The sequence below is a fragment of the Carassius carassius genome, chromosome 21, assembly GCF_963082965.1.
Source record: "Carassius carassius chromosome 21, fCarCar2.1, whole genome shotgun sequence".
NCBI classification, from domain to species: domain Eukaryota; kingdom Metazoa; phylum Chordata; class Actinopteri; order Cypriniformes; family Cyprinidae; genus Carassius; species Carassius carassius.
Genome location: NC_081775.1, coordinates 11,228,964 through 11,244,153, shown reverse-complemented (window position 1 = coordinate 11,244,153; position 15,190 = coordinate 11,228,964). Strand labels below are relative to the sequence as shown.

Sequence of the window (15,190 nt, the reverse complement as noted above, 5' to 3'; positions counted from 1 at the left end):
AATAAGAGCTTGGGGTAAGCAGTTTTATGTCTTAGGGCTATGTTGCATTTTTATTAGCTGGTCAGTAAATGTGGGTTGTAGCTGCAAGCACACAGTGCGATGATCATGCTGAATTTCTAACACTGTGAGAAAATTATTGTAGGCTATCTTTGGTCGCAAGACCGTGACAGTGGCCGTCTTTGAACCTCTCGCACTGTACAACATAGGACCACCGATTAGGAGCCACAATTGTTTCACAATGCCAATCTTTTGTCTGGGACAGTCGAACATTGTGTAGTGTGTCTCGGGTTTTAGAAATTCAGCATGATCATTACACAGTGTGTTTGCTGCTACGACCCACATTTACTGACCAGCCAATAAAAATGCTAAATAAAATCAATGTGACATGGCGCTAAAATGTAAAACTGCTTACCTCAAGCTTCCACTTTTTTTCAGCACACATAAAAACTCGGACTGATTCATCATGCTGTCTTTTTGCTGATGATGTTTTATACTTCCATAGTAACATGGGTCATAGTGTATGAGTCAATAGGTGTCATCATCGTACAGTCTACATGCAGATCGTACCCAAGTTTATTAGATCCATGTCACACAATGTGTTCTGCAATGATCTTATAGGATTGTTAAAATCATGCTGTCTGTAGAAGGCTTTAACGGTCTTTATTTTGTGGAATACAAAAAATTATGTTTGGACGAATGTTCATGCTGCACTTTTTCACAGGAATAGACTAGCAATATGCATTATAAAACTTAAAAAAAAATACTATGAAAGCACACTGTAATTTTTTAAAAGTTCGGTAAATTAAAGATTGTTAGAGTATATTTCAGAAATTATATATATATATGTATAAAAATAAAAAACAAAAAAACAGTAATATTGTGAAATATTATTACAACTTAAAATAATAGTTTTCTATTTGAATATACTTAAAAAAAAAGAAAATTATTCCTGTGATGCAAAGCTGAATTTTCAGCATCATTACTCCAGCCTTCAGTGTCACATGTAACATCCAGTCTATCACATGATCATTTAGAAATCATTCTAATATTCTGATTTATTATGAGTGTTGGAAACAGTTCTGCTGTCTAATGTATTTGATGAATAAAATGTTAAAAAGAACTGCATTTATTAAAAAAAAAGAATTCTAATAATATATTCTAATAATATATTTTCTTTACTATCACTTTTTATCAATTTAACACATCCTTGCTGAATAAAAGTATTGATTTTATTTAAAAAGAAGAAAAAAAATTACTGACCCCAAATTACTGACCAGTAGTGTATATTGTTATTACAAAATATTTATATTTTAATAACATTGCTTCTTTTTTATTTTTATTTTTACTTTTAATTCATCAAAGTATCCTAAAAAAGTATCACATCTTCTGAAAAAATATTTTTAAACAGAAGAAACTTCTTTCAAAAACATTAAAAATGGTAATGTTTCCAAAATTTTGGTCTGTACTATATATATATATATATATATATATATATATATATATATATATATATATATATATATATATATATATATATATATATTAGTCTTTCTACTTTAAAATGTCAGGTTTAGTTCAAGTTCATGAATTTTACTATCAATTCCTGAATGAACATTTTCCAATTTATATGTATTTTATTTTTTTTCAGTGTTAGTAAAAGTCATAATATAGCTTTGCGTGCGTGATACTGTTTTGAGACAATGAATGAGAAAGCACTGCTGCCAAACTTGGCTTGGAGTCTTCATGCACCATATCTGAATGTAGGGGAACATGAATGATGCAGTGCTAATGACTTTATTATGTTTCTCCTTATTTTATTATTATTATTTTGGTCCTTATTCGATGTATGGAGCAGCATGAAGATCCAGCTAAACATTTGCAACTCCACCAGAACCTTTTTAAAATAACTCTCCCATTCATGCACACAGCTCTATTGTAATTATTCATTGGTTACTCTGTTTTTGTTTTCCAAATTTGTTGAATATCCACCAGTAGATTGTGTAGAATAGAATCAGTTGCAGCTGTGAGTGTTGGATAACTGATCTCCTGCTCTAAACCTAATGAAAACAACCGTATTAAATGAAGGCACTGTGTACAACGTTTCTAATCCGCATTTCTCCTCCTCTGCCTTTCCGCTTCTCTCTTTTATCAGGAGTATAATATCAATCACATCCTCTCTCATTGCACGAGGCCCTTCTTTTTTCCCGTATCCTGTCTGACATGATCGCGCCTTCTGTCTTTCTCTGACACACACACAGACAGTTTTGTTTTCTAGGATCCTGATAACTTATATTTTTTCTCTGTTTTAGTTCAGTCTCCATGCCATTCAATTTGAATGTGTTTCTATCAGCGGCGAGATGCATATATGGGGAGCGTGTGGCGCAGGGGTATGGTGAATGGTGGTGCGATCTGTGAAGGGCACTTCAAGCTGAGATGACTGGGGAGAAATAATCTGTGGCACAGAGAGGGAGAATGACTGATGGATCTCTGGCTGTAATTAACACATCTCTTATAATCACGTCTTCTCATTTTCCAGCATCATCAGCAGGGAGGACCGTTTCATTTCAGCATGACATATAACATAAAATCCTGTTCGTCGTTTATAAATTGCCCTTTTTATTCTCAGGCATGACATGGGCATCTGTCTGCCTCTCACTAGGTGCAGGCCAAATATGTTGAACCTCAGGATCATCAGTCACATGGGTCAAGGTCTGACTGGATAGAATGGTCCAGTTAGTCCCTGCTGGGTGAGCCCATAACTATGCCATCTGGCTGATTAAAGCATTTGAATCCACTGATGGTATGGTGTATGTATGTTGATGTATTTTGATAAAAGATGTAATCAACTGTTTGCAAGGTTTAGCACCTCCTGTAAAGTTTTAAGCTCTATTTTATACCCAGTTCATTAAAAAGCAGCATACATTTTCATCACGCAAATTATATAAAACAAATAAAGTTATGTTATAGTTCACCAAAAAATGAACAAACTGTCATCATTTACTCACCCTCATGTCATTCCAAACCTGAATGACTTTCTTCCGTGGCCACATATAAGAAGATAGATGTTTTAGTGTGTGTGTGTGTGTGTGTGTGTATGTTTTACAATGAAAGTCAACAAGTCAATGGTCACCAAAATGTCTGATTACCAACATTCGTAAAAATCTATTATTTATTTATTGGTTGTTTCATTTATTTAGCAAGTCTAATGTTTATCAATGTGAATTTTAGTGGATGCATAGTTTAAAGCAAGTTCTCCTAAATGTTTTATACAGTAATTTATTTTGAACAGTCTATCTATTATTTTATCATTCAAACCAAATTTGTTTTAGTAATCCATATATATATATATAATGTGGTGCAAGTGGTGCCACACTACTCTTGGAAAGGAAATGGAATAAAAGCAGAGACAAGAAGATAATATTAAGTAACTTACAAGAACACAACTCCAAACAAAGTCACAGCTGAACAAATCGTTGCATGAGCAATGTGTAGGCCTAGTCAATGAACGAATGAATCAGTTGAGTCAATGATTATATTACAGTACTCAGCCATAAAAAGAGTGACTTTTCACACACCTACTGTTACACCTATGATGTAATTTCCGCATAGACCTCAAACAAGTGTGTAGCAGGCATCTTTAGAATTTTGCCTTTGAACTTTTTATGGTTGCATCGCTGCTCATGAGTAATCAGCTGGTGATGTGGATTTACTTATTTTACAGATAAGGTAAGTTATGTGCATTGTTCGAGCGGATGTTATAACAAATGTGAGCGGACCTGGAAGATTTTTAAACAAGTGGTTCATTCATAAATTCGTACGACCTTACCTTCATTCTGTGGACAATGAGCACAGCTGAGAGGCGGGGCTACACACGCTGCATTAGTTCCCTCCCACTTTTTGACTGGTATTTTTCCCCATTTATTTTTCCCATATGGATTGTCTTTGTTAAAGGGGTCATATGATGCTCATCGGTCTGAAAAGCAAGGTGTGCTCTGATTGGCCAGCTATCCAGTGCATTGTGATTGGCCGAATGTGACTGGTTATCAAGGCATAGGCTACATGACTTTTACACTTTCTCCAGTAGTAAAGCACTGAGGTTGGCATCTGCCCGTAATAAGAATATCTCTAATATAAATACGCCAGAATAAGTAACAAGGTTGCAGATTTAGCCGAAATAACACTGTCACTCAGTAAGGGCTAGCTAGTTTGCAGCCAACCACTGAATTGCAATATTCTATTAATATGGTAATATTTCATTTTAAAATATAAGGACTGCTTTAAAACTAATTAAAAGACATTGATAAGCCATAGTTCATACAGCAGAAACCTGATTTATTTGCATTTTATATTACATCACAATTAAATGACAAAGTTGTGTTCATTAAATTTACTCTTCAGAGCTAAAAGCTGAATACTATAAATAAGATATAAGCAGTTAGAATGAGAAGGTAGTTTAAAATGGCACATGCAAATTTGAATGCAGCATGAAGAAATATTTGCAAATATCAAAATGGATTCATGTTAGACAAATCCAAAACTGTTTTAATGAGACATATCAGCCTCTTACAAAACAAGAGTCATTTGGGAACACTGACCTTAGACGGGTTAACGGACTCCCAAAACCCATCCATAATTCATATACTGTGCTTACACCTTAAGCTCTTCTGCTTTTTTAAATAGAGCATAACACTGTACAAAACTTGGAGGTGGTAGAAATCTATAGGCTGTGTCAACAGTCTGACTCAGAGAGCGAGAGGAAGAAAAAGAGCTGTGGAGTTCAAACAGTTCGCTGATGGTCAGCGAAACCTTAGGAAACGACTCGTCAGTCTAGATATGCTTGGCTGAAGAGCGACGATGTTCTGATTTCATGTTCATCTGATGAAATCAGACAAATGCAATTGAATGTGAGAGATCACAAGGTTTGCATATGAGCTAAGAATATGAGATAATGTGTAATAAATAGGAGACTCGTATTGCAACTCTTTTTCAGACACAAACACTAGAAGTCAAATGCATTTTATTGAACAACAACAAAAGGAAGAAACCATTTCATTTTAAACAAACAAAAGCATGTATGTTTCCACTGCACGAACTCAAAATGTATTTTTTAGAAAATGCTGAATTTTACTCTTTGAGAAAAACAGAAATATTTTACATTTTAAAAAAAACCTTTAAATCAGCATTTGAATATGCCCAGTTAAAATGAATGATGGAATTTCCTTATACTGTGTCTTTTAATATTTCACCATTTTGATTAGATTCAAACTACTATACTGTCAATACTGTTTGTCAAATAACATTCAAAAGGATTTTGATCACTCTGTTTTGAACTTCCTAATGTAAAATTGTAAGGATGATTCATCAGTTGCAAGGGTCATGTGGCATAACTCTGGCATTAAAGGCACAAGGTGTAACTGCTGAAAAAGTGCAAGACAAACCACAGGAACTACCAGTGTATGAAAACACATAAAAAGAACCAGCACAGAAGCATAATGGGAGTGTTGTTACTATTTTGTTAAGCTTGTGGTCAAAGCAAATACGGCAGACTTAGTTCATTAGATGTCAAAAACAGCAGCAGAAAGTGTTTGCATGAAAATTACATCAAGCAAGATGCCCTTCTACAGCATGATGACATTATGAAGCTGAGGTTTACATTTTAAAGGATGTATCATAAGCCTGCATGTAAAATTCATGATTCTATACACTCAATTATAACCGTTATTTTCCACTAGAGATTAGTGCAAATGTAATCTCACTACATAACCTCATTCGGATGTAAATCTGAGCTTGAGGTTTGTAGTTGATCAGAAAGCCTTATACAAATCTTATAACCATGATAAAGAGCAATGGACTGCTTGGCCTTACCACTTAAGATCAAAATCATTAAAAACAAGCTAATAGAAATCTAATGCCTGATAAAACATCTAAAAGTGAGAAACACTTGTAATGCCACAGGTCTAGTATCAAAGTGACTCTTAATAATAATAATAATAATAATAATAATAATTGTTCAAGTCTTTTGCACTGCAATTTTTATCAACTACTTCACTGATAATGTGAAAATTCTGCATGAATTCTGCATGCAATTTACTGGCTACCATCTGAAATGAGTAGCCAATCATATTTGCCCTTTTTAGATACCAGCTAATTAGCATAAACAGCATAAAACAGAACCAATTCATATCCATTACAAATTTACAGTAAAGTGACCATATATACACAATACAGTGCAAATGGTGGAGAAATAATGTAAAAAAAAAAAAAACATTTTAATTGTGTTGAAAAAGTACTGTTAAAATTGGTTAAAAAAAGGTGTACCATAAACATGCCCAAAAGGACAACTTTAAATAAATCTTAACAAGAGTACTGACTTTGAGCATAAACTATGAATATAAAAGGTTCAATAAATATTCATTTTAAACCAATGACCAATTGTACAACCCATCGTAAACAATTAAAAACCACATTCATTTTTTGAGTAAGTCAATTTGTAAATCTCATAGACACAGTCAAAACAACAAATATCCCCAAATCTGAACCCATCTGTTGCCCAGAGTATACACTTCAACAAGCACGCATTTCATAATCCAGTTCACTGTTGGAGTGAACTTTTCCAACCATTTCATACGAAAATTGTGTAAGTATTTATGAACTTTTTTGTTTCGTTTTGTTTTTTACATTTTCTCGCGTGTTAAAATGGCAAGAGAACTGCCAGTTCCAGTAAACACAGGGGGCTTCAAGTTAAATATTTCAAAAGTCCAATATTTTCAAACTTAATTTTTGAACCACTATGAGGTTTAAAGTTTGGCACATGATTTGGTGGCTGAGGTGAACGTACGGCTGGTGAGGATGATGGGGGTCATGAGTTGGTCAGAGACGCCCTGTGGCTCTCTGCTCTGGGCTTCTGCTTGTCATACTTCACAGACACAATGAGGAAGACGAGGAGTGTGACTCCCTGGATGGCAGCCAGGAGGAAGAAGTAGTAATTCAGTGTGCACTCGTTGATGTTACCTACAGAGAGAAGAAAAAAACAAAAAACTCACTTTGATGTGAATTTCACAATACCAACATTTCAGTAGCGGATAACAACCTCAGACACGATTTGGCACACAGAGATCACGTAACCTCTGTATACTGGTTGAAACAGAATTTGAGTATCATTTCTTCAGAAGCAGGGCTCACATTTTTTGATTTTGATTTAAAAATAACAAACCAAACAAAAACAAACCAAGGTGATCTTTAATATATTGTATATATATATCACAGCTTTGGACCTTTTGTTCAATTTATCAGTTACTATTCCAGTAATTACAATCACTTTTCCTGAATACATGTTTTTCTTTGAATGATACTTCTTAACATCCTTCATTTGCTCACTTGATCAGTGGAAAAATGTCTGATTAATTCTAAAAGCGTGTGTACAGGTAGGTAAAGAGAAACTGAACATCTGTGTGTACATGCTGCATTCATATGTCAAAAGAAAGCAAAAAGCATATGTTTGTGCTTGTTGGATCCCGAAGGCAACAGAGCGAACAGGCAATCTGCTGCCTTCATACTACCCTACAGCGGCAAGGAGCTTTAACTGATAGCATGTCTGTCCGCACTGCTTGTAAGCATCCATTGCAACCTGCGAGCCCATCTGACTCCGGTTTATTCAAGCAAAACCTAAACAAGCATTCCTTCTCCATCCAATCTCTCCTTCATTTCCCATCTCTATATAATGCTTGAGAGCAGATAGAGGGTTTACATCAATACTTACAGGGGAACCATAAACAAAAAGCCCCATCTTCACAGGATGAAGGAAGAGTATAATTCACCATCTTGGGAGCTTAAGTGAAGCACACTCGCTCCGATTCTGCTGGCATTACAGACTCCGAACCCTCGGCACTGAACTATCTCTCCTGCTGTTTAAGCCTCTGAATGCTCGGGCCATTATAGTCCTGTGTGACGACTGTGTAGCATTACATTTAACCCTCTACTGACACTAAATTCTGTACACAAACACAATTGATTTATAAATGTTTCCTACATTATGAACCATAAGTCTAAACCTCTCTCTCTCTGGGCCGAGGAAAAAGCTGCTTAACACTTCTGATCTGTTCAGAAGAGATGGTCAAACCTCCAGAGTTGAAGAGAAACTCTTAAATAGTTCAGCGAAGGGACTGTCGAGTCTCAGGAGTGTTTCAGGCTGGCTAAAGCAGGGCCATGTAGCACTGCTTAGCATGACCTATTAGGACGTCTACAAACGTGTATCCATATGAAAGCATTAGCATTTAATCAGAATCAGAATCAGAATCAGAAAGAGCTTTATTGCCAAGTATGCTTGCGCATACAAGGAATTTGTTTTAGTGACATAAGCTTCCAGTAAACAGAGACAACAACACACAGACAAAAAAAAAAAAAAAACATTTACAGGAGAATTACAAATTGGCAAATAAATAAGTGTATAAACAATTGTGCTATAAATGATAATGGAATAGGATTGAGTGAGATGCAGGAATGTTCTAGGATGGAGGGGTAACAAATAAATATAAGGATATTGCACATTTTTGCATAAGCATACGTTTAAGTGGGAAACATTTAACTGTTCATGAGGTAGATTGCCTGGGGGAAGAAACTATTCTTGTGCCTTGCTGTTCTTGTATTTGCGGCTCTGAGGCGCCGGCCAGATGGCAAAAGTTCAAAGATGGGGTGACTTGGATGTGAGGGATCCAGAGTGATTTTCTGAGTCCTTTTCCTCACTCTGGATGTGTACAGTTCTTGGAGGGTGGGCAGGGGAGCACCAATAATCCTTTCAGCAGTCCGAACAGTTCTCTGTAGTCTTCTGATATCTGATTTTGTAGCTGAACCAAACCAGACAGTAATTGAAGTACACAGGACTGACTCAATGACGGCTGAGTAGAACTTAAGATTTAAAGTAGAATTTAAATAGACATATTCACATGTCCACATCTAGCCGAATTAGGGTCACTGATTAGAACAAGGTATTACACTTTAGAGAGCGTTCTACTTCAGTTTGAAGATGTCATTAGATGGAGAAAAAGATTCAGCATCTTTGCATAGCAATTGGAGGAAAGAAAAATGAAAAAGGTCTTCTGACCCCCAGCTGAACCTTTGATTAACATCATGAGCAATTTCATGAAATATAATTATCTACGGCCTCAAAGAACACATCTCAAGCAGTTCTTATCTTCTGCCAGATGAGGCAGTTGAAGACATGAAAGCATTGATCCATTACAGTATAAAGCTGAAAGGCATTCCCATCCCAAACATGTCTGAATGAAGATCCAGACAGCAAAAATTGATTAAACATAATGCACAGAACAAGGGTTGAAAGATTTCAGATGCTCACAGTGTACATAAACACGGTATGTGTCCCGGAGGTCCACTTGCCACCCAACCTGGTCTCATGACAAAAACGTTCCTCTGGGAACTTTTTTGCAAGACATACAATACATACTGCCATGTATGTTAAGTGAAATATTCTATGTGAAATGTCCACTGGGTGGCACTTTTCACTTTTTTTTTTTTTTTTTATCTGCACCACACCTAAACCTACTCAATAGTATGAACAAAAGCAAATGTGACATAAAAACGTAATCACAAGCATGCCTTTTCAGCTTGTTTTTCAATTAGTCATCTTTGAGCTCTTTCATTCTGAGTCATGCTTTTCATGGAATTCGTACCCAATGATTCTGCATCCTACTTAAGTCCCAAGTCTGTCCCGGCTGAGCTACAGAGAAAGTTTGTAATGTCCGGAAAGTGAAACATATGAAGCTATAATCATACTATATACTTCACTGTTTTATCACATCGAGTATTCATTTCTGTAGGAAACTGCAGTGATATGTAGTTATTGGTAAGTATTTCACGTCTTGTGAAAATGTTCCCAGCTCCAACCCTCCATAAGGACGTAAGAAGGAGTGACAACAGTAGACCTGTTTTTGCACTTGTTTTCTTTGTTTATTTCTTTATTTTTTTATAAATTAATTTTTACATTTATGTCGGTTCACACTTCCTCCTTCTTGAGTCTACAAACCGTGTTACAGAGGGCCTTTCAGAGGCATGATCTGGCACCCTTGCCACAGAGTGCCCTTTCAAGTTTTCAAAGATGTATTTGGGCAATTACTTCAATTGCTTTGTGAATTTCTAAGCTGCATTACATGGACATAGAATGGCCCTCTTTGATGGCCTGAAGTCTTATTTGAGAGCATCATTTAGCACAGAAGTGTCAGAGCCATGGTCTTGTGGTTATTGCGAATGTTAATTCAGAATTTTCACATGGGTTTAAATCCAACATGACCCTATCCCATCCCCGTCTCAATCCTCAATAATTTCCCTTCTCTTCTACACATTCTCCATCCAATAAAAGTGGAAAGCCATGTTATGGCTACAGGAACAGGAGCTCCCCTATGACAACAAATGTTACAAGCAGGTAGACAGTTTGACTGAGAGAGCAATAGAGCTCAGGATCTTGCTGCCCTCCAGCAAGAGAAAACAAATGCCCCTGACTTTGAATAATGCTGCATTTACAATACCCACATGCCAAAGTAAGGCTAACAACAAACCAACAATCATTACCCTTAAACGGTCCCCTTCACGCCACAGGCTACTCCGACTCATGGAAATAAAAAGAGTAAAATATGGCTTGCTATTGTTTTGAGTTTGTTTCCCCCATCCATGGTGTTGTGCGTTGGCGGGTGACGTGGCTGTTCTTCCTATGCTTCTGGGAGATGACATGATTTAACAGCAGCGCTTGGCAGGATGTGGAGGTGCTGGTCGCCTCACTGAAAGGCAAGGCCTTAAAGAATAGTCAGTCAAAGGACAGCGTGGGAGATATATCACGGCGACACGCTCCAGGAAGATTGCTTGCACTTCCCTCAGGAAAGTGGCAGCTGTCACAGATTTTTGCGGCATTTGGGCAGTAATGGAAAAATATACATTCACTGGAGCACAACTGCATTTTCCTTATGCAAATCTCAAACAGGAAAAGCAATGAAAGGATCAGAGAAATTTGTAGGATACGAAATGGAGATCTTGCACTAAGAAAGAGTTAAAAACTCATCCTGTCAGTTTTCATAAAAATCAATCACATACATCATGCTCTATGCAAAAAAGGAAATCCAAAATTAGATAAAAATCTGTATAGTTCACACTATATGCATAGTTATTTCATTTGATTAATAATAAGACAATTCTAATCCTCAAGTCTGATGATTTATTTTATAACAATAGTTTGAGAAGGTGTAACTTTGACTGGTATTCATGAATTTTCCCCTATACTCCAGACCTCTTACGCAGTAGTATCCTTTGCTCTCCATCGTTACAGTCCACATGCCCTCATTTCACGTTACATTGCACATTTAGTCTTATATGGCAGCTACACAAAGATAACAGCAGGCACCTGGAAGTCTCACTCCACAAGGGCCTGAACTGTATTCGTGTTGCTGCAGGCCCTCTGCAGTCCATCATCAAATGATTTTACTAACCTTTCCTTGGCATGTAATCCCGTATGACACCCATCACAATTGCATTTGCATATGCGATCTTACTCTGATTGTGTTTAACAACAGTGTGTAAGCTCATGTCAAACTATGTTTTACAGGTGAGTAAAACATGGCTGCTTTCTAACAGGTCTTTCTATGGTTCTAGCATAGAGTGCATTAGTGCCTTCCCAGTTTTACAGCAGCCTTGGTTCTGGAAGTATCTTTCCCATATGTTTTTTTTTAAGTTCTCTTTTCAAAATTATAATCCATAAACCAACTTTGATTTGAAGTAAAAAAAATATATAAAAATCTCTCTCTCTCTTTCTATATATACATACATACATACATACATACAGTATTTATTTATTTATTTATTTATATATATATATATATATATATATATACCCACAGTGTGTATATATATATGTGAAATTTGTAATATAAATGTAATTTCTGAACTTATTTTTTAATGTATGAATTACTTTGGTTGTTACGGACATCTGGTGAAAATTTCAAATCAACAGCACCTTTAGAAATATATTTACTTAGAAAAATGTTGATGTGTCCAATACTTATTTTACCCGCTGTATATTTATTTGAAACCCATAAATAAATAAATCAAGAAACTAGGGAAACTGATGTATCAAAAGAAAAAGAAAAAAAATCTATTTACTGCACTTGTAGCTTCAAGCTTAAGTTTAGAAGTAGATGCTATTGAATGTTTGGTGATCTTTTAGCTAACTTGTGCATAAACAAAATTATATCAACTCTTTATGGTTTACTTATTTTATTATTTTTGTACTTATTTTTGGATCCAAATGCTGTACTCTTTCAGAAGATCTGTAAGAGTGCCCCTACCATATAACAGTGCAAATAAGAATAGCTGGAATAACTCATCAATGGCGGGAAGGGTGTCATAAATGATGGGACATCTTGTCAATGGCTAGGAAAGAGTTAAGAATTAAGTTGCAATAATGTGGTCTGATAGCCTCAACAAACACATATAACAATGATTGATACCCCATAGCTCACAGCTCTATCTTTAACAGTCTATAAGTTATATATAAAAATCAATTCCCCTATGGAGAAAATTAACAGGATTTTTTACTTTAGGCAAAAAGAGTAATTTTTCGCATTAGAGTGACCATATTGACACCATTCACAGAAATTAACCCAATTTCACACAAATAACACTCCTCAGCATTCATATCCATTTCATTGGACCCACCTCTCAATGTGGTTTCTATTTTAAACTATTAAAGCGCTCTTCCACAAAAAAGCACTATTACTTTCTATTGTCCAGCACTGACTGGCCAGCACACACAGACAGACACGCACAGCACTTGACCTGAGAGTTCAGGGAGTGTCTGCCGTGCTTTCCCACTCCTGCTGAATAATACATATTGCACAAGTAAAACAATGTGCTCAGCAGGGAAGCCATAAGCTTTGAGGAGGAAGTTTGTCTGCTGATCAATACAACTCTCCAAACACACTGCTATACAGCAGACTGAGGGGACAGATATTGGTTTAATAAACGCACAGGCAAGGTTAGAGACGGGAGGAAAGGAGAGAACAAGTCATCAGAATTTGTGATTTCAACTTTCTAGTTTTAGAAACTAAGTGATGACTTGACTTGAAGCTATTCAAGTATTTAAAAGGACAGTTCGCCCAAAAATGAACATTGTCATCATTCACTTTCCCTCACATTATTCTAAACTCGTACTCTCTTTCTCATGAGCGAAACAAAAGGAGAAGTTAGGCAGAATGTTCATGCTGCACTTTTCCATACCATGTAACCATGAACATGTTGTAGCAATTACAACTTCCTAATCATCGGGAAGAAGGAGGTGGGAACCGGCGGACAATCAAACAGAAACTTTAATTCCAAAATAAAGACAAAACAGCATGTCAGCCCCTCACGGACGACTGTTGCGCACAAATAAAAACCAAATACAAAATAAAGTCCAGGCCTGGTCCTCTCTCGTCCGTCACTGTCGTCGCTCTGGTTTTACATCCCTCCATCTCCTCCGTGGGACTCGAGACCGGTGGGTCGAGCAGGTGTCGCTCATCTCCAATCACTCCACCGGCCTCGCTCCTGTTCCCACGTCTCTCGGCCCCGCCCCACTCGTCACACATGTGTATGACCATATGTTTTAAATGAACACCCATCTGCGGTGGTGTGGACAGAAACACTCTTTAAGGAGGAATAACCACACAGATCATAAATCATATATTAGTGCAAACCACAAACATATTAATAAGTCCATAAAGGCAATTTTTTGTCACAGGGACGGAAGTGCTAGTTAGCTTTGTTGTGGTTTGTCTTAATTTATTTCTCAATGCTTTTGCTGGCCACACACTCTACATTAAAGACACAACAGGCTGCCAAACACTCGCAGAGTTTCCAATTACGTCCACAAAAGACAAAACAAGAGCTGCCCATAAAAGACATTAACTGGCCTCATAAATGTTTGGCAGACTAAGAGAGAAATGTGGAGATTGAAAAAGTACAGCTTGATTTATTTAGGTGGAACTGTATAAGGAGACACTGTAGAGGAAAAAGACAACAGGATACTTCAAATTTACTTTACAGTTTCAGTTTCAATTGATTTGCTTTTTAATTGCAGAGCCTGTTCTAAATCAAGCTATAATGCATCCATAATGCAACTATCTATAAAGCTGAACAAGGCTGCATTTATTTTATCAAATAAGTAAAACATTTAATATTCAATTTTTTTAAAAAAAAGAACAGTTTTCTATTTAAATATATGTTTTTAAATACCATTTAATTCTGTGATGGCAAAGCAGCTATTTTTGATAGGTCTCTTTGACCAAAAAAAATCACGAAGGGAGACAGACAAAGGTCAGAGCAAACGTCTTAGCTTTCAACACGCAGAAATGCGCCCTAACAAATAAGCATGATGCACACATCACAACAGCTCTTTCCCCTCTTGGCTCGATCTGTGTGTGCCTATCCCAACAACAATATTTCAGCACTACTCGTCCTGATGCCTTGACAGCTTTCCTACAGGAGATTACACGAGTCAGCACACAGAGTTCAATGCCATTTGTCAGGCTCTGCAAATGCAGAGATGTTCATATTTTATGACTCTCTTGTCCATGGGTGGGGGGGAATGGGGGGATTTCTGTAAGCAGCAATGTCAAAATCATTAATAAATAGTAACTATGGAGTCAATTTAACGCCATATATATACGCAATATATATATATATATATATATTTGCAAAAGAAAATAAAGTTTTGCAAACGAAAATTAAAGTATTGAGGAAAAGAAATTTGCTTCTTGCGAACAAAAATTAAGAATTGCAAAACATAAATGAAACAGTGCAAAATCAATGATTTTGCAATACATATTTTCCATGGTCCTATCTATTAGTTTATTTGCAACGCTGCTTTTACTTTGTGTGTCAGTCTAGTTTGAGCTTGCGATACCATTTTTCCTTTGCGCTTCACTTTTCTGCATGTCTCTCTTTGTGGCACTGTTCTGACGTGGGGGCGGAGTCAAGGGACGGGGGCGTGTACAACATGCATCCCTGGAAGTGATGTCATCGGCCCGAGACCCAGCTCGCTGATCCAGGTACTGTCATGATGAGCAGAGGCTTTCGAGTGGATCATTTCTTTTTATTAAATAGCATTAAAACATTCATGTTTTCATTTCATTTACTTTATTAACAAATGTATGTG

General features: G+C 36.5%; 1 protein-coding gene across 1 annotated transcript in view; it reads right to left on the bottom strand.

The window, feature by feature from the left end:
* Nucleotides 1-6,555: 6,555 nt before the first annotated feature.
* The window catches only part of LOC132097531 (solute carrier family 15 member 4-like), a 59,960-nt gene continuing 51,325 nt past the window's right edge, over nucleotides 6,556-15,190 (bottom strand). Inside the window, exon 8 of the mRNA XM_059503314.1 lies at nucleotides 6,556-7,011. Coding sequence (XP_059359297.1) covers nucleotides 6,860-7,011 — 152 coding nt within the window. The 3' untranslated portion in view covers nucleotides 6,556-6,859. The remainder of the gene's footprint in view (nucleotides 7,012-15,190) is intronic.